General features: G+C 50.3%; 1 protein-coding gene across 1 annotated transcript in view; it reads right to left on the bottom strand.

The window, feature by feature from the left end:
* Nucleotides 1-15,999, bottom strand: part of Strip2 (striatin interacting protein 2) — a gene marked incomplete at its 5' end in the record, with an annotated part of 34,179 nt that extends 18,180 nt beyond the window's left edge. The window contains 13 exon segments of the mRNA XM_055608204.1: nucleotides 347-421; nucleotides 3,928-3,999; nucleotides 4,660-4,723; nucleotides 5,053-5,118; nucleotides 5,373-5,608; nucleotides 6,707-6,910; nucleotides 8,077-8,204; nucleotides 8,889-8,995; nucleotides 9,166-9,234; nucleotides 9,755-9,875; nucleotides 11,467-11,604; nucleotides 12,495-12,569; nucleotides 15,930-15,999. Coding sequence (XP_055464179.1) covers nucleotides 347-421; nucleotides 3,928-3,999; nucleotides 4,660-4,723; nucleotides 5,053-5,118; nucleotides 5,373-5,608; nucleotides 6,707-6,910; nucleotides 8,077-8,204; nucleotides 8,889-8,995; nucleotides 9,166-9,234; nucleotides 9,755-9,875; nucleotides 11,467-11,604; nucleotides 12,495-12,569; nucleotides 15,930-15,999 — 1,425 coding nt within the window.
* Nucleotides 16,000-20,429: the final 4,430 nt, after the last annotated feature.

Raw genomic sequence — 20,429 nt, 5'->3', positions numbered from 1 at the left:
GGGAGAGAGTGGGCGGGGCAGGTGTGGGGGAGAGAGTGGGCGGGGCACGTGTGGGGGAGAGTGGGCGGGACAATGCAGAGACATGAGTGGGAGAGGTAAGCCAGCATTTCCCCCTCTTTTCCTTCCTCTCACACTGTCAGCCTCTTCAGCATTCCCATCCAGTGGCAACCAAAGACATGCAGACAAGGCAGTACTGATAGTGGGAATTGGTAGGAGCAATGGCCTTGAGGCCTCATATATGATAGCTTTGACTTGATTCTGCACCTCTGGCCCAGCAGAAGGGCTAGGGAATGGCACCCTTCGGAGCCCTTTAGTGAAAGGGCGGCCTGGCCCAGCCGGCTCTTACCATGTGCTGGGGGAGGCTGTAGAGCAGGCCCTGGTAGAGGACTTCACTCGGGGTTTCAGGCACCACCTCTTCTCCCTGCGGCAGAGCACACACTTTACCCAGGCCACCCTTCCTGCTGTTGGTTGGTGAGGGACAGCTGCACTGGGAGCCGCCTTGGCACGCTACCCTAACTGCATTCACGGCTCATTACAGGGTTCTGGGTGAGTGACCATTCCTCTTAGGCTCTCGTTTTTCCTTTGAGCTGGTTTAGATGATCTCTGCTGTCTTTTCCCAGTTGATGAGCCTGGTCTCCCCAGTATCTGCAATTAATTCCTCTATGTCATGTGCCCTATCAGGAGCCAGGACTTCAACCTGGAAACTGGCTTAAACCACTCGCTGCTTTGGTGCACACAGCCACACAAATCCGTCCTAAATACGGGTGTACCCTAAGTATAAACACACCCAACACTGAGATACACCACACAGAGGCTCTTTCCATGATCTTAATCAGAGATCAACCAAGAGCTCCAGAGTTCCCATCATCTAGGAAGGGGAAAGGAAAAGACAGGGGAGTAGGGAGATGAGCTCAGAAGGAGGCTTTTCACCTCCCAAAGCTGCTGTCCCCCCCCTCAACATCACTTTCCTCTTGCACTTTCCCCATGCACACCTGCTTCTTCATGACCTCACTAACCCCTTTAGAAGAACGGAAGGAGTAGGGGTCTCAGATGCTGCCCAGGCAGCCCAGGCCTCCCTATTACAGTGAGAGTGACTGCCATAGACTTGGAGGAAGGGGGGATAACTGGCCAGTCGAGACAAGTCTTGAACCGGCACTTAAGAGAGCCTAGTGATCCTAGCCTGTGTGCCTTACTGCTCCCCAAAAGGCTAACCACCTTCCCTCTCTTCAACCAATGCCCTCACCCCAGAGCCCTCAAGTCGCTGACTCCGCCTCACACAAAGGCAGAGCAATCAGAAAGACATACTCCATCTTTGGAAGAAAAGATCTGCCAGTCTCCGTGTGCCTTCTGACATGCGAGATAACTTCCTGTGCTGAGAACACAAACCAAGCCTCTGCTTGGGCTTGAAATCCTTTTTATAGTTACTTTCATTAGTTTTAATTATGCATGGGTGTGTGCATGTGGGTATGTGAATGAGTGAGGCGCCTGTGGAGGCCAGAGCCATTGCATCCTCTCGAGCTACATATGGCTGTAAGCTGCCAGGCAGGAAGAGAATCTGCCCAGCTCCGGTGTGCGAGAATGGGTCTGGGAGGCCTTGCTCTTCTCCCTGACTCTCTGCCTTATTAAAAATCGTAAGATCACCTTCCAAAAGCTAGCCACCAAGGTCTGTTCCCTTATTTGTCCAATTCCTCCTCCTGAAGCTGACCACCAAGGTTCAGCTATCAAAGTATTGGAGGCATGCCATCAAAAGCCCCTTTTGGCTCACCTAATTACCATGCCCAGTTAAAATGAAACACCTCACCCTAACACAGGGCTTCTCATGCTACTGCCATGGGCCTGTCTCTCCTCTGCCCAGAGGCCATGCTTTGTTCCTTCTGGGTCAGAGATCCCTAGCCCTTCTCCCTGTTCCCCTCCCCTTCTCCCTCGTCCTCTGTCTTCTTTCCTTGTCTCTTGTTTCCTGCCCCTTGTCCTTGTTGTGCTGAGAACTTGGTCTTGGGGTCTTGAGGTTCCCTGCAATGAGGGTGCTAGAAATTGATGTCAGGTCCATGGGAATGACAGAAAGTACTCTTAATCATTGAGCCATCTCTCCAGCCTACATATTCTTTCCTTTCTCTTGATAAAATCTATCAGACCTTTAGTTAGTTGCTCTGCTGGATCATCTAAATTCTTTCCTTCCTTTCTTCCATCCTTTCTTCCATCCTTCCTTCCTTCCTTCCTTCCTTCCTTCCTTCCTTCCTTCCTTCCTTCCTTCCTTCCTTCCTTCTCTCTCTCTCTCTCTCTCTTTTTTCCAAACAGGGTCTCATGTGGCCCAGGCTGGCCTCAAAGGTAAGTAGATGAGAATGGCTTTGAACTCCTGACCCTCTGCTTCTATTCTCAGGTACTGGGATTACACAAACACCATAATTTATGTTTTAGCATCATGCTCCCCCTTTATCCCACATCTTCCTGTAGCTACCATCTCATTTCTCTTTGCTTCTTTTCATTAGTTGTTGGTTTTCTACCTCTTTTCTTCACATTCTTTTTCAATGTACTTGCAACAGGCTTTTGGCCATTTCACTGTCATCATACTTAAAGTCACCGATTACCTTGACGCTGCCCAACCCAATAGGCACTTCTGGCCTTACCATGCATCACCCATCACAGCACTTGACACAGCCGAGTACCGCCCTCCCCGCTTTCTTCCTCCCCAACATAGGGTTTCTCTGTGTAGCCTGGCTGTCCTGGACTAACTTTGTTGACTAGGCTGGCCTCGAACTCAGAGCCACCTGCCTTTGCCTCCCAGAGTGCTGGGATCACAGGCATGCCCCACTACGCCCGGCATGTCACTCACTCCCTTGTTTACAACTGTGTTTTTCTTGTCTGATACAAACTTCCAGAGTTCCTTCCATGTCACCGAGTGTTTTCTCTCATGACTACTGCCAGTCAATATACTGGTGTGTTCTGGGGCCTATCCCAGTGCCATCCTCTTCTGTCTCTGCCCACTCCCTGGGCCCTCTTAGCCACGAGAGAGGTGTTACCAATGTAACAAATCAGTGACTCTCAGGTTTCTTTAAGCCAGTCCTCTCCCTAGAACTGCAGACTTCTCCATCTGACTGTCCAGCAGTTCTGCAAAAGTACTTGAAGGACAGCTGGACCTTAGTGTGTCCAAACGGGATTTTTGGTACTCTTCTTATTCCCCAGGTGACAGTCAGTCTTGGTTCTTCTCTTTGCCTCTTGATATACTCTAGTAGCCCTGCAAGCCTATCAGCTATACTTAAACAAGCAAACAAACAACAGTCCACATTCCTCCAGTCCAGGGAACTGCCAACTTTTACTTGAACTGGCCCAGATGGGTTAATGCCTCCCTTCTTTGCTTGCTGCAATCTTTGTACAGTAGATAGTGCTTTTTAAAACCCAAGATTAATGTCTCTCCTCTGCTTAAAACCTCCAAAGGTCTCCCTTTGTGCCTGAATCAACTTCGAGCTCCCTCCCTCTGCTAATGGGTCCTTTGTAGAGGCCCTAGGTCACTTGCCTGACCTCATCCCCACAAGTGTACCTCTCACCCGTGGGCTGTTGCTGCAGCTTTCTTTGCTGCCTCTTATACCCCGTGCCTGCCCTTTCCCCGATTCTACTCAGTGTTCTCTCCTCTGATACTCCCATGGCTAGCTCCTTTCCGTACTTCAGATCTTGGTTAGATGTCACCCTCCAAGACACCTCATCTATACCAATTGCCAAATGAAATAATCGACAGATACTTTTATGATGTTATCCTATTTAAATTATCTCCATAAGATCTACCATTCTGTGATGGTCTTTAGTTTTTTAACGACTTGCCTTCCCTAACTTGAAAACAGTGCATGGCACAGCAAGAGCCTAACCAGCTGAGTCAGCGCATGTGCAGCGCGTGCTCCGCAGCAGCCCTCCCCTGCGTGCTGGGCCTCGACTCACCAGGGACAGGGGACATCTCCCCAGCTCCTCTTCAGTCTTGATCTGTATGTCTGCGATGGAGATATACTTGTGCTGGAAAGACAAGAAAACACCGACAGGAGATGAGAACCTAAGCACACTTGGCCCAGTCTCCTCCTCAAGTTCCCTTGTTCATAAAGAAACAGTCCATGGGGCTAGCATCCTAACTACACAGAAAACCTTTGGAAGCAAGAGTCTTACTGACTTCTGCATAATTAGCATCAAGCAGTACTTTGTAAACAATTTCTGTGTATTACATCTCCTATTTGTGGACACTGGCAGGTACCTAGTCATTTGCGATAAAGTGCAAGGGGAGGCCAAGAGTAGACCTTTGCCCTGGACTACTGCTCACACGTTTGACACACACGCATGTATGTGTGCAGGTTTGAATCCACTGTTTATACATGTACTGGTATAAAAATTCCTACCTAGTCTTGGCCTTTAAAAGCCAGTGGACCTAGAGAGAGAGAGAGAGAGAGAGATAAAAGAAAAGCAAAGAATGGGAAAGGATAGAGAACGACAGAAAGAGGGAAAAGGAACAAGAGAAAGGAACTAGTGTGTCATCAGCCTGAATGCAGGAAACTGGGTAAGCAGAGAGAGCTGACTTTTCCTACTTGGCCGGAAGCCTGCAGAAGTCCTGAGTGGATCTAGAAGAGCTCTGTCCAGCACTGGGGCAGCGGTGCCCTCACTCTGAATGACAGCCACCCTAGTCACCTGCTTCAGAGTCTTCACACTCTCATGGATGGGTCGAGGTAATCCAACCAAGGTGTCGGTGTCTCTGTAAGAGGTGCAGAACACCAGCCCATAAGCTCCGCGGAGGAGAAAACTACTCCTACACCTTCCTACTTAAGATTCCCGGTCCATCTTTGTGCTTTCCACCCCAGAAATAACAACGCCATGCAGAAGCCTTTCTGAAAACTAGGAGAGTGTCATAGAGCCTCTCAGTTATTCACTTGGTCTGTAGGGGACAGTTTCCCACTCTATGGAACAGGCAGCCTAATGACACCTTCGGCAGTGAAATCCATTCTAGCCTTAGAGGCTAGTGGGGAGGGCTGTCAGCCTTCTGCGATAGACTTTATATCCAGCTGTGACTATCTCATCACTTACTGCCCAAGAGTGAATCCAATGAACTTGTTTCTGCTTATCTCCAAGAAGTGTTCAATGTCCTTCTGTCTGAGATGATGGTGAGGAGACCAATACCAGAGAGAGAGAGAACACAAAACAAAAGAGCCTTGAGAGAGAGAACTTTCCAGGGCCCCCGTTCCTTCCTTTGGAAGGATAGTGGAGGAAGACAGCAGCCAGCAGAAGGATCCTCTGACCCAGGGTTCTGACCATAGGTTAGTGAACACTGAACATGTGCTGTTGCGCCCTGGCTCCTCAGCGACCGGAATCCCACGGCTCAGGGTCATTGGTACCATTTAACCTACCTGACCTTTGGGGCCCAGGGAAGGCCCTTCGGAAAGGCCACCCGGTCGGCAGAGAGAGGTGTCTGTGAGGGGGGAGCCGGCACCAGAGGATCCTGCTCTAGCAGGTCTAACTCTCCATCCAAGGCTCGTTCTCCGTCAGCTGCAGACTCTTCCTCCTCCTCCGCGGCCGGCTCCTCAGTCTTGAAGAGATCCCTTTCGTTGTAGATGTCAAGGCTGTCTTGCTTGGTGAGGAGTTGCTGGGGTCGGGGGGAGAGAGGAAATTATACAGAGCTTAGGGCAGCCTGGTGTGAAGTCACCTCTCTAGATGTCAGGAAACATGAGCCTGACAGCCATCTACTGTGAGAACACTCCATAATCCATCTCAATCTTATAGCTCTCTAGACTCAGTCAGAGGACAACAGCTGGGAAAGATGACCATGACCAAGAAGCAGAGCTAGACAGGACCAGTGTGATACCCAGCCAGCTCACAGAACACACTGATGCTCTCCCTACAGCATATTCTGTCCTACTGATGCTCTGCCTAGGAGAACATTCAGCGGCACACCAGCTGCCTGCCTGAGGAAGATGACAGGATCTTGCTGCCAGGCAGAAGAAAGTTTTCTTTATTGCATAAAGAAAAAAGCTTGAACAGAAATAGGCCAAAAAGTTAACAGTCACTGCCTCTGGTTGTTAAGCTTGTGGGTGATTTTTTTTCCCTTCATCACATTTTTATATTTGTTCCAAATATTCTACAATGAGTAAGCATCACTTTATGAAACAAAAAAAGATTTAAAAAAAAAAAAAAAAAAAACAACAACAGTCATACTGTCTACAATGCAGACTGGGTTGTGTGGCCTGCCATCTTTAAGTGGTAAACTCTGGTAGGTCAGGCTGGTGAGCTCACAGACATGTGGCCAAGGCTCAGTGTAACGTACTGAGAACTTCTCTAGACTGTACACTGGCCAGAACTAACCAGCCATCTCTCAAATGTGAGCTAGTGGTGCAAGGCCAGACAGAGGATGGTGGCGGCTCAAAATAAAACTTCTTGCTGCCAAGGAAATGGTGATTCATAATAGACATGTAGATTTGCTTGATGCGCTTTTCAGGGTCCCTACTCTCCGAATCTAACCTAACTCATACTTAGGATGCTAAGCAACTCAAGTCACTGAGGTCCAGACCAATAACACATGCATGGCCAGAGGAGAGGCCAAAGCAGAGACTCTCAGGATTCATGTTGGCTACAGGATCAACCTGGAATAGCCACGCACTGCCCTTTCCTACCATAGCCAGAATATCTTAGAATCCTGACTTTTTTTTGACCAGCCCATACCCTAATATGTCTGTTTGATCCATACCCTTCGAGAACCACGGCGGCCCCGCAGCTTGGAGGGTGGAGGGGCCAGCTGAGACTCTCCCAGATCAAGAGTGTAGGAAGGCGGGGAGGCGGCGCGCAGACTCTTCACAACCTGGATGCTGTCCTCAGCTAGTGGAGGCAGGCCCAGCTCCGCACGCTTCTGTATCTTGAGAGCCTGCAGATGCTCAAATCCACCAAGGGTAAACTAAAGAGCGAAAAGGAAAGGGGAGGTTATCTGATACCAAGTGGGCAACCCGAGCGTGCTGCCTTTATGTATTCAGAAACACACACACACACACACACACACACACACACACACACACACACGTATCTAAAAATAACAGGCCACAAATTTAGAGAGAGCAAGGAGCAAGGGGTGGGTACATGGAAGGTGTTGAGAGAAGGGGAAAATGACACGGTCACAATGTCAGCCTGAGGATCAGGGGCAGAATAAAAGCAGCATTACTTGTTAACCCAGGACTGGGAACAGCACGAGACACTGGAAGGGTGGGCAGCTCCCCTAGAAAAACAGAATGCCCCTGTCCTTCTGCTCCCTGAGCAGGGCCTCGCTGTGGGGCCCAAGCTGGCCGCACACTTGCGGTCTCCGTCCTCAGTCTGTGAGGGCTAGTTTACAGCCGCATGCCATAGCCCTCGGTACAAGCGCTCATTTTAAAAACTTTTCTTTTCTTTAATGATTTGTTTATTTTTATTTTATGTGCATTGGTATTTTGCCTGCATGTATGTTTGTGTGAGAGTTTTGGATTTCCTGGAACTGGAGTTACAGACGGTTGTGAGCCGCCATGTGGGTGCACGTTCGGATGTTACAATGTCCTAGAGTCACACAGTTTCCTCTGCAACTAAGAGGTGGCTCACCCAGTGAGACCCACTAAGAGGGTACAGTCCTCTAGCTACACAGGGTGGCAGCCAGAGGAGGCGACGGGATGAAGGATCCGGATGAATACCAAATAACGACTTATCAGCTATGTGCTTGTGAGGACGCCCACTCTCTACCGGTAGAAAAGGCAGGCATTAATCTTCACGTTTCCTAGTTACAAAAGCAGGCACAGAACTGTCCAAGGCTCACTGCGATGGAGAGAGCCAGGCTCCCAGTTGCCAGCCAGTGTGCTTCCTGTGAAGCATCAATTCTGTCAGGGAGGTGAGCCACTGACATCGTCAACCTGGGGAGTGCCATCTGACATTCATCCAGAAGGAGCCTCGTGACACAATGTTTGATGGCTCCAGGAGGGCTTTTTGCGCCTCTCAATTAGCTGGGGCTAACAGCTGCCCTATTCTGCGGCCCAGCTCCAGCTCCCAGACCCAGGTTAGAAGAATATGATCGGGCGAGAGGGATGGAGAAGATCACACACTCACCATGATTACCTTCCAGAGCAGAAGCAGAACCTTCTTTATTGGGAAGTGAGGGGCCACGCCACTGCAGAATTTGGTAACCATGGAAAACAGCAGGAGGGCAAAAGGCTCTTCATTATGCGTGGAGAAGCCTGAGGCATAAAGAGAAAGCAGCTAAAGTGATGAAGCAGCTGCATCCTGCCCCAAGTTCCCTGCGACTGGGCACCCTGAGGAAGGCACTCACTTCCCCTGAGAAACTCCAGAGCACTTATAAGGAGGCACAGTGGCCCCCAGGAGAAATTCCCTCAAAGGACAGGACTGAGGCTATTGTGGTAAAACAGTGTGCCCACCCCAGGGGTTAAGGTAATGCTTGAGGTCACACCAAACAGGAAGTGGCAGTAATGATGTGGTTTTCTGGATAAAGGAATCAAGATATTTTGCAGACCATACCTCAACCTTTACTTATTTATATCAATAATACATATTTTTAAAATGCTTTCACATCTCATCCTTGTCAGATGACCACTTCAACTTACATTAGAACACAGTTCAGTTTTAAGGCAATTCAACTCATTTCCCCCCATATGGGATTCATGATGAAATGAAAGAGGAATGGCTATCCTCATTTCTAACCAAGGAAACCAAGACACACAGGGGTGCAGTCAAACTCAGCCCTCATGCCTCATGCAACATCTCTGGTCTTAAAAAAAAAAAAAGACGCTAATCTGAAAAAGAAAAAGCAAGCAAAAAAGGACGCTTCCCGCACTGGTCGACAGCTGCTCTGCCCCGCTCATGCTCAGCATGCTTGCACAACCTCCCCAAGGGCCACGTCTTACTCAGCTCAGCTCGGAAGGTCTCTCGTGCTGTCCTCCACCCACGGGGGTCTATCTCTCGCTCCAGGCGGATATTTTCCACCATCAGGTACATGACACTCAGCAGTACCCTGGAGTTACAGAAGGCCCGTAAGAGATTCCTGAGTCATCCCCAGCGGCAGTTACAGACTCCAAAGATGATGTCCATCAGATAAAATTAGCTAAAGGCAACCTCCAGCTCTGTCTAGGGCTTGGAAAGGGGGTAACCCATGCTGATCACCCCTCGGTCGCCCTCACTCGCCTGAGCTCAGCACTGTCAGCAATGGAGACGGCTGGTTTCCGAGGCGCACTACGAGAGGCCTGATTGTCGCTGCTGTGGACAGGAGGGAAAGGACAGAAACGAGTAAGCCTTTATCTCCCTGTGCACAAACACAAACCTCTGCCATTGCCTGGGGGCAGCCACAGTGAACCTGCTCTAAGGGGAAGGAACCTATGGCTCTTCCTTTGGAAGGTGCAGGAGAAGACGGTTCAGTGCAGAGCAGCAGTTGAGAGCACGCCTGCATTAATAACTCTTGAGGGGAACAGCCAGGCAGTGACAGGCTGGTCTGCTCCTGCTGAGTTCATGATGGAAAGTTCCCTCTGAATTCACCAGGCTCAGCAGAGAGGTGCTGGGGTAAGAAGGGAACCAGCCTGGCCAGGCCTGTGAGGCCAGGGTGTAGTCACTGTTTAGCTCACCCCGAGGAGGAAGCATGTCAGGAGAGGAAGCTGGGTAGGGGAACTGCCGTGAGCGCTGAGTGGAGGTGGGGACTCAGCTCCCACAGGGATGCCCCTGAGGAAGTGGCAAGCATGGGACCCCTTCCAGAGCGTTTCTGGGCCCCCAGGCTCCTCACTCGATCTCCATGTGCAGCAGCTCCAGGAAGGCTGAGAAGGTCCCCATCTGATAGAGCAGGAAGCAGTTGTATCTGGACCAGTGCAGCACGTCCACCTCGGAATCACACTCCCCAAAGGTGCCTGGAGGAGCACACACCGCCGCAGGTTAGGGCCGGAGCGCTAACCTGGCTCCGGGCCAGCTCTTCCTACCCAGCACACTCTTAAGACTCTCTCATGCTGTACAGAATAGAGGTTTTCAGGATTCGGGCAGGGTCCCTGAGAACCTCCTTACATGAGTGAGCCAGTGGAGAAACGGTGTCTCCTAAGTCAACTGTGCTCAGCAGTGCTCAGTCTTTTTTAAATGATTTATTTAATTTTATTTCGTGTACACTGGCGTTTTGCTTGCATGTGTATCTGTGAGGGAGTCGGATCCCCTGGAACAGGCATTACAGACAGTTGTGAGCTGCCGTGTGGGTGTTGGGAGTTACTCTCAGGTCTCCTGGAAGAGCAGCCGGCGCGCTTTACTGACGGGGTCTCTCCAGCCCCATCAATAGCCAACTTTAAAGCCCCAGGAGCAGATCCTGAGGTAAGGATTCACACACAAATAAACAGTCTATTTGGGAATGGACCCCAGGAATCACCAGCAGAGAAACAGTGGAGTGAGAGGGAGAAGTGGGGCAGCCGGAAGAGCTCACCCCCAGGGGACTTCACCGCGACGGGTGAGATAACCAAGCTTATATTCTCAGTCTTGTTAGGCACTTTTTTGAGGGCTGAGGACATCAATTCCCTCCACTTCCTGATTGCCCAGTGTGGGCTGCAGATGGAGCCTTTAAGCAAAAGGACCTTTGTGCTGGCAGCGGGTTGAGGGCACAGACTGCAGACAGATAGAAGCGCCACCTTCTGTCCTGCGAGCTTCCCTTTCCCAGTCTTCACTCCCCATTTATTGTTTCTTCTTATTATTTTACAGCTTTTTGGTTCCCAATTTGTTGGTTTGCTGGCAACACTCACATGCTCAGAGCTTATTTCATTACTCTGGCAAGACTACCTCAGCGCCCCTTCCAACACCTGGCTAACGGCGTTCTTCTGCGACGCTTTCCCCAGTTAACCTCATTTAGCTCTGGTTATCTCCACATCACCACAGCAGCCCCTCCTGAGGCACCTCAGTGCAGGTGCCAGCGTGTCAGCTCTCTCTACATGCGTTCTCTTGGGGATCTTCACATGCAGTTATAGCCCAGATTAGAGGGAAGGAAATCCATGTAAGAAATCCTGACATGCACAGGGTATGGTTTGTGTCTGTGATAGGAAGTAAGGAGATAGAGTCATGAGGATCAGGGGTTCGCAGTCATTCTCAGAGAAAAAGAAAGAAAGAATAGAAAACAGAGCACCAGGCATGGTAGCACACATCTTTAATTCTAGCATTTGTGAGGCAGAGGCAGGTGAATCTCTGTGAGTTCAAGACTAGCCAGAACTACAAAGTGAGATGCTGTTTTAAAAAAAGAAGAACAAAGAAAAGAAGCACCTGACATGCTTTGGGAGACAGAGCAGGTCCCAAGAGACCCAGAGCAGTGTCCAACACTATCTGTTGCTCGTCCTTCCAAGGACAGGCTACTCCTCACGCAGTACAACCTTTCACTGGGATGAAAGGGGCCCTGCTCTCCCCGGCCGGGCTGCTGTGCACGCTCCCCCTGCCCCCAAGCTTCTACCCTATCAATCAGCAAGAACAGACGCTCACCTTGGGCCAGATAGAGGACGGCCCGGGCCACCTTCAGCCGGCGCTCCCTGCTGACCACCTCCAGCCGGTCCAGAAGTCCCATCACATAGGTCTTTTGGGCATCTTCTTCCAACTCCAGCCACTCCTTGGTGTCTTGCACTAGGGTATAAGGCCACACACCAACGTTAGCCGCTGCCACCTCTCCCTGGAAAGAGCCCTGACAACAGACACGCCTCGGACCTCAGCTCCAAGTGGCTCTTCCACCCACAGCCTTGCCTTTTTATTCTGTTTCTTTAATTTTAGATTAATACACAGTTCTTTATTCATTAATTTTTGCTGCACTGAGGGTTGAGCCCTGGGCCTTTCACATGCTAGGCAAGTTCTAACACTAAGCCCAAGCTTTCCTTATTTAGCTAAGAACGCATCAGGGATAGGAAAAGGGCCCCAAATGTCCTAACCTGGACCTACTCTGTACCAATCTTCACCATTCCCACTTGCGTCCACACAGCACATTGTCCTCTGCCTTTCCTCAAGGAGTCCCTCTGTCTCCACCCATTCCAAATCTGTACAGGCCCAATGCATGAGGACCTCCTCCTCACTGAGGGCCAAACCAAAGCACTGCCGCAAACACTCTTTTCCTTTGCCCTGACATCCTGTATTCTCCTCTGGCTGTGGCTACATTTGTGCTATGCACATCTCTGCACTGCTACCAGACTAAGCAGCTTACTTGAAGAAGCTACAAATGGCCTCCACCTCTGCTTCCTGTATCTCTGACACAACAGATACTCAACACACACTTGAATGAAAAATTAAATTGCCACTGAGAAAGTAGTGAAACAGATCTTGAAGGGGTCAGAGGAAGGACATGGAAACTGCTATGGAAACCAGGAGAAGCAGAGGGATGGCTCAGCAAGGCTACTCCTCTTGGCTCTATGGCCAAGAAACGAAGGTGTGTGGCTGTGAAGGGAGCGGAGAAGCCAACTTTGACTTAGCCTTTCAGTACATAGGTGGGAGACAGCACGTCTCTGTGCGTGAGGACATGGCATCACCTTGAGTCTTGAAATCTTCTTCAAAGCACTTCCTGTTAGTGGTGAACTCCAGGTTCTCTGTGTAGCTGTACAGTTCTGTAGCAGAAAGACAAACCAGAGTCACATTTAGAACCCCAGTGAAGAAGTAGAGAGGATTGCCTGAAGGCTCCAGCATTCTTGTGTCTAATTCAATCTGGAGCCAGCTCCCTCCTTTCAGAACAGTTAAAAATAGCCACATGTGTCCCGGGTGATTAAACTATCAAACCTGTCCCCCTGCCAGATGGAAGACAGCCTTCAACACTTGATAAGGGCAGGAGGAGGGCTGGAGTGGAGGGCAGGAGGAGGGCTGCAGGTCAGTGCTTCTGCTTCTCGGGGCTGCAATCCACTCTGTCAACCCAGGCTAGCACCAGCCCCACTGTCGAGAAGGATTGGGCAACAACCCGGGGTCTGGGAGGCAAGATTCTATGATGTTTAGGACGCCAGGATGAGGGCTAAAAAACCATGAGCTGGCTGGGGCCAGTCTGTCCCCTCCACGCTGAGCTGCCTTGGAAGGGACAGAAATGTAGGTTCCTACATATGGCCGCTTGGACAGATGACGTGGCAAGTCATGTGGACAGCTGTTGGGTTTTTGCTAGGATTTTGTGCTCAGGAAAATCTAACATTCCTGATCGTAGTCTGACCATAAAACAGGGTAGCAACGCCCCTGCCCCAGAACATTCACTCTGCTCCTGCACTTTACAATCAACGAAAACCAACAGATTATCTCAAAATCTATTCCCTCTGTACCATAAAGCAGCAGAAATTCACGTATGCTCCAGCCAACTAGCTAAAGGTTGAGAAGCACTTGGGAGTTAGGACTCTCAAATCTCCCGTCTCAGAACAGGGGTCAGCAGAAGGGTCAGCAGAGACAAACCTCAACTTTAAACCTTAGGTATGTCAGTCATTACTTCACTAATGGAAATGTGATTGATTATGTCTGTGTATGCACTTGTTTATTTAGTCAGGAAAGTCAGGCGAGGGAGGCAACAGTGCTGAACTTTGTCCTCATTTTTAAAATGTTAGATAACGGAATTTCATATGCAGGTAATTATAAGATACATTGAAGATACCCATGTATCTTTTACTCAGGCTAAACAAATATAACATCTGTCATATAACTACTCTCCAGTGTTATTCCTTTCTCTGGAAGTATCTACTGTCACGAATTTGGCATGTATTCCTCACAGGGTCATTTTTAGATTTTTATTACATATGTATGTGTCTAGACAACATCCCCGGGCAGGAGAGATGGCTCTTGCAGAGGACCCAGTTCAATTCCCAGTACCTGTTTGCTGGCTCGCAAGTACTCATTACCTCAGGTCCAGGGCACATGTGTAGCGCACCCACAGACGCACATACAAAACATTCATACACATCAAAGAGAAATAAATCAAAACATTTAAACAATGTATCTGTGCTGCTGTTCTATTTTTGTTTTTTGAAGAGTTAATTATTATTAATATAATGCTCTGTCTGTATGTACACCTGCACACCAGAACATGGCACCAGATCTTACCAGAGATGGTGGGGAGCCACCGTGTGGGTGCTGGGAATTGAACTCAGGACCTCTGAAAGAGCAGCCAGTGCTCTCTTAACCTCTGAGCCATCTCTCCAGCCCCCTGTTCTGTTTTTACTCTTAACATCATCCCAATTGTATTAATTCTCTTGCCGTTTCTTCTTTGCCCCGGTTTGGTTCTGGGCATTTAGTCACACTGAAGCGTGTGGACACAGAGCGATTACACTGATGGCTATATGCGCGCTGTGCTTATATGCTGGCCTATATGTTGGGGATTTTAGGTTGTTTTCAACTTTTCATAATTAAAAACGAGGCTGAAATAAACTCTTGTGCTCGAGTATAAAGCTCCTTCGGTGGAACATCTAGGAATAAAATGATTGCGTCATAGTAGGTGCAGATCTTCAACTTGACCAGCTATGACCGAATCGCTCTCCAGTTCAGTACTCTGCCCTTTCACACTGCTACACACGCCGTGCAGAAAGATGCTCATCAGGCTCTGAGGTTTGAAACACCGGATGAACTAGTCAATTGACTGTGTGCATGGCTCTGTGCGTGCCACACTGCAGAGGTGAATGTCAGCAGATAACCTGTGAGCTGGCCCTCCACCACCACGTGGGTCTGAGGCTGGCACGGGCACGAGGCAGCAGGCGGCCTCACCCGCTGAGCCACCGAGCGGTCTGATGATTGAGAAACAATACTGTTTTTAAAAATACTCTTTATTAATTAATACGCCCAGGCTGAAGAGACGGCTCAGTGGTTAGGAGGCCTGGCTGCGATTCCACAGGCCCTGGCACCCACGGGGCAGCTCACGCTGTCTGCAGCTCAGGTTCCAGAGGCGCAGACACCCTCACACAGACACACATGCAGGCACAGCACCAATGCACATAAAGTGAAAAACCCCCCACAAACCCTTGACCATCGTTTAGACACACACACACACACACACACGCACACACACACACACACGCTCTGCTGCGGCACTGTGGCTCGACTGAGAGCCTCAGGCATGCCCCTTCATACATTTACTGGCTTTCTGGTTTTCTCTTCTGGGAGTTCGTAGCTTTTGCCCACTCCTCTGTATCTCTTCTTCTTAGTTGTCTGTCTACCTCTCTTCTTTCTCTACACATATTCACATTCTAGATTCCAACCCTTTGTTCATTGTTAAACCCAGCGATTTCTGTCACTCACTGCAAAATCTATTCCCTGTGCTTATTCACGAGAACTTCTGCAGAAGCGTTTGTCTTTTTCTCTGAAAAAGCATGCCTCAGAGTGTCATTTCCATGTGACAGAACATTTAACTTTCACACCATCCCCACCCAAAGCTCATTGATTAACAGCTAGCATTCACAGCACGTGTGCTCTGGAGGCCCTCAACGTGAGGAGAGCACGTCTGCCCTGTTCTAGATTCCAGGGAGGAGCAGCCTGAACTGAGAACGGGATCAGTCAGCCGCAGTGCCCGGTCCCTGCCGCAGAGCATGGCTGTGACGGCTGCAGGTGGCAAGCCCAGCCTTACTCGGCCAGTGACCACCCACAGCCCCCTTAAGCGTGCCTGGAGCTTTACCAAGGGCAAGATGGTAGACAGAGGAAGATAGACAGACGGTGATAAAGAAGGGTGGCGGGGAGAACAGGCATGCGCACACACGGACTACAGGCAGCGAGGTGAGTAGGGGAGAGTGGAGAGAGCTGATTTCAGAGCGCAGCGGAAGAAACAGAATTACCAGGAGAGAGGAAGGAACCAGCACTGTCGAGGAGAAGTCACGAAAGTAAGTGTAGAAGAGGTCTTTGTTTTGGGGCTGGGGACAGGCACACAGTGGTGACAGCCCTTGTTCAGGGCTGTGAGGGAGATACAGGCCTGGCCCCTGGCCCCCACCACACCACTCACTGCTGACGGCCTTTCATACCTGACAACTCTGCTGCATGGCTGTCTGCGTCTCCATATTCAAACTCCAGGGCAGGGCAGTCCACAGAGCCCTGCAATAAAGAAAAACTGTGTAATGGGAAGAGGTTGCCAAAAAAAGACTATACCCCAGTTTCACCTTTTTCCCCTCTTGGAGGCCAAGGTCGAATCAGAGAGGCATCTAGAAAGTCCTAACCGGCCCTTTCCTCTGAGAGACAACCTCCCCCTTCCACGCAGAAGTGTGAGGCCCGGTGCAGGGAAGGGCCAGGGATTCTCGCCCAGAACCAGGACAGGGCTGTAAACAGGAGTGGAGCTGCCATCTGAAGTGAGGTGCCGACATGTGCCTATGATGCTCTGCTCTGGGGGCTGAGGCAGGAGGAGCCATGTTTAGGGTCAGCTGGGCTGCACAGTGAGACGCTGTCTCAGGGACAAACAGGACTGCAGGTGATGTTTGCCTAACGTGCACGAAGCCCTGCGCTTGATCTCAGCACCTGGCAAACAGGGTCTGGTGGTATACACCTGCAATCCCAGCACTCGGCTACATGGCCAAGTCTAGTCAGGACCGCATAAGACCGCCTCACAGAACCATCCCCACCAACAGAAAGAAAGCGGTGACTGAGCCTCCATCCACGAGAACAGACACCAGGGAGCATCTAGTTCACGTCTGGAAAATATAGGCAGGAACTAAAAGGAGAGACGGAGCTGGCCCCGATTCTGTCATCACCTGAATGTGTCTTGTGCTGGCGATCCCTGGCCTACTGAAAAGGAAAGAGGTTTCCGAGCGCTCACCCGCAACACCCAATTACCCACAGTTGCTGTAAACAAGGGAGCACTTACCTCCAAGTTGCTTCAAATACTCAATTTCCTATGGTTTCATGCATATAATCCACTTTAAAATATTTTAGCACACTCTCACTCACTAACCTCTTAAGATTTTACGAGTATCTCCTTTAGCATACTCTATATGGACTGTTTCTTTAGACAACGCCTGACTGCAGACACAAGCCCCCACCTTGTATCTGAGTTGCTGGGCATCAGGGCTTTCCACGTGCTAGGCGGGCACCACGTGGCCAAATGCGCCTCAAACCTAGCCAACTTTCACTGTTGTTTCCTGAGACAGGGTGTAATTCTATGGCCCAGAACTCCTGTACTCCAGACCGGCTCTGAACTCAGCTCCCAAGTCTGGGATTTAAGTTAGGACTCACTGTGTACAGCCCATATGAAATTTTTTCCCATATGAATGTTTAACATTCCGAATTTTGCCAGCATGATGGTACAAGCCTTTACTTCTAGCACTCAGGATGTAGAGGCAGGGGGATCTCTGAGTTTGAGGTCAGCTGGCCTACGTACTGAATTCCTAGTCTGCCAGAGCTCCAGAGAGACCGTGTTCCACAAATGAAGTTCTCTGTCTCCATTCTGCTAGTTTGTGTGATCCTGGCAAATGTGCTTCTCCACGTCTCAGCACAGCACGAGGCACGGTCTTTGTGCTTGGTTCCTAGCACAGTGTCTCTAAATCTCACAAACTTCTGATGGAGCGTATGTTACTCAGGGGCCATCAACTATACCAGAATTAGGGTCACTGCGCCAGCTCACAGTGGACCTTACACAGGCTAAACAAGGGACTGGAGAATAAGCAAACAAAACAGAACAACAACAACAAACAACCAAATAAACAAAAACAAAACACCACTAAGCATGCTTTGGAGTTACACACTGCTCCTGTGAAGACGGAGTGTGGACCCGATTGAGTTCAGTCAAGGCCAGTGGCTTAACCGATCCCTATCATGCCCCACATGAAAACCCTGAGTAGGGGGCTCAGGGGCTAGCTTGGCTGGGTAGTAAAATTCTTGCTGTGCACGCATGAGGCGCTGACAGTCCTTAGAACCCATGATACGTGTCTGTAATCCCAGTGCCCGGCCAGCTTAGGCTAGTTCCGGAGCAGTGAAAGACTGTCTCAAAAACCCAGGCGAACGGCTCAGAAGGACACCTTCCTGAGCTTCCCCTCTGGCCTTACACAGATGCACATCCGTGTGCACAGGAGAGGGCTGGGGAGGGTGAGAAGAGCCTGAAACAGTGACACGCAGCTTGGTATTGATGGAAAAATGGCTGTGCTCAGGCATGAGGGTGCACGCCTTTAATCCCAGCCCTCGGGAGAGGCACAGGTGGATCTCTGAGTTCAAGGCCAGCCTGGTCTACAGAGTGAGTTCCAGGAGAGCCAAAGCTACATAGAGAAACCCTGTCTCCAAACAAAACCAAACCAAATGGCTGCACTAAGAGGGTGGTGACCTCAGAGGAGCAGAGTCTCCATACCAAATCCAAGTCCACACCCGTCAAGGAGTCTCTTCTAGTTGGTTGTTTCTGCTTTGCACCTTTTATTTAAAAATTAGACTCTTAAGTATAAACACCTCTGGGTTTAGTCATTTTAGCAAATTATCAATCACACTTGAAAGGGGTAAGTAAGAGTTTGCAGACGGCAAGTAGGAATATGTACAACCTAGCCACATGAAGGGGACAGTCTTGTGTGTGCACTAACTGGGGATTTAGTGCCAGAGCTGACTTCATGAGCAGGCCGTTTGGTTAGCATCAGTAACTGTTGCTGGAAAACGCTTCGCTTTCTCATCCATAAAATGAGGACAACAGTAAGACTTTCTTCGCGGGGTTACTGTAAGGACTAACGAGTCAGGAACAAGAACGGCCCTTGGCGTACAGCTCTCTTGATTTGTGCCAATGGTTGCTGTCTTCTAGCAGGTTTTTCAGAAGTCCTGGAAAACCATCTTCTCTAAGGACTGCCCTCTGCTGGAAAGCACAGAGGGAAGGAAAGCGGACCTGGCCCTGCAGAGATGGCAGGGACATACTGACAAGCATTTCCTCTGCAGGGAGGGTGGAGGTAAGGCTTTTCTGCCAGCACGGGGCTTGGAGGCAGTGAGCCCAGAGCGAGGTCACTGTAGTCGTTCATTTCCGAGCGTGCAGAATGCAGCTGCAGAAATGCGGCAGGCAAACAGCAGTACCCCAGGAAAAGTCTGGCTATCAACACTGAGCTCCCTGGCAAAAGCAGAGCAGCAGGAGAGCCTTCTCCTGAAGGGAGATGTGGTAGTAAGCACGCCTCTACCCCAGAGGGGAGACCGACTTATCACTGGGCAGTCGTCTCGCTTATGTGCACAGACTCTGTCTCGCCACCCTTCCTAGAACGCTGGCTTCTCCCTGACACACCGTCAGCACCTAAGGACTTCCTTGTCACCTCCTCAAAATATTTGCTCAAGAACACTGTCTCCCTCCCTCTGCTTTGTGCTGCCAAGACTTCCCCTCCTCCCTCACCACCACAGAGACCTCTGAAACCAGGAACCCAAATAAATCTTCCCTTCAGGGAAAAGAAGACCAATGTCTCTCTTGGGGAGGTGCAGGTACTTCTAAAAGGAAATTCCTCGCAAGGGAGCCTTGCCTGTGCAAAGGTGTGACTTTGGGGGTGCCGGCCCTGTACTTTTAGGTTTTAGAAAGCTGGAGCTGAGGGTGAACCGTGGTTTGTAGGACTCCCTCTCAGTGATAGCGATGACAGTTCTAAGCCCCGAGCAATTAATTGTGTGAACTGTGCTAAATGCTGTATGTTCAATTATCTCAACTCTCTGAGTTATACAGTGTTAAGCCCCTTTTACAAACAAAACTGGAGCTTAGGTTAGTTAATTTGCCCAAAGCCACACGGATGATAATGAAGGTGCTGGAAAAAACAAAGAAACAAAACCGAACAAAGCAGACAGAGATGTGGGGTTGTTAGACACACACACACACACACACACACACACACACACACACACACACACGGCCAGGTGTCTGATCTCAGCAAAGCTGGTTTCATCTAATTCACTCTCTATAAACGCCCTGCCCAGTGTCCCCACACCCAGGCTGGGGATCAAGTTTGTCATCTCGGGAAGGTGAGGCAAGCAGGCCACCACTGAGCCCCAGCCCCAGCCTGGTGTCTGTTACACAGTCAAATGAATGGGTTGTGTTCACCGTGGCGGCACGCGCTGTAATCCCAACACTTGGGAAATGGAAGAGGAGGAGGAGTTCAAGGCTCTCCTCAGCCACGCTGTGAGTTCAAGGCCAGCCAGGGCAAACGAAAGCTTGTTGTCAATGGACCGTCTCAAATGACTAAAGAAGGAGTCAAATAAAGTAACGGCTAAACCAGAAGGCCCCCACGCCCCTTCCAGGACGCCGTTCGGCTCTGGGTGAGGAGACGGATAAGGGTGCGGGGTGGGGGGGGGGGGGGAGCGCTGTCCCTTCGCTGTCCTAGTTACATTTTTTTCAAAGAAGAGGAGGAAGAAGCCGAGCAGCCACCCTCTCGCTGCATCCTGGGACAGCTGCACTCGGTGCCGCGCCGGCCCCAGCGTGGACCGCCGCTCGGGTGAGGTGCGCGCGGAAGGCGCTCCCTAAGCCCGGGGGCTGGGACGCGGGCGGGCCGGGTGGGCCGCCGCAGGGGCCGCGCCGCCCGCCCCCCGGCCGGTGCCCGCGC

This window comes from Psammomys obesus, unplaced genomic scaffold (assembly GCF_907164565.1).
Source record: "Psammomys obesus unplaced genomic scaffold, mPsaObe1.curated_primary_1811, whole genome shotgun sequence".
NCBI lineage: Eukaryota > Metazoa > Chordata > Mammalia > Rodentia > Muridae > Psammomys > Psammomys obesus.
This window is presented reverse-complemented; position numbering and strand designations above follow the sequence as displayed.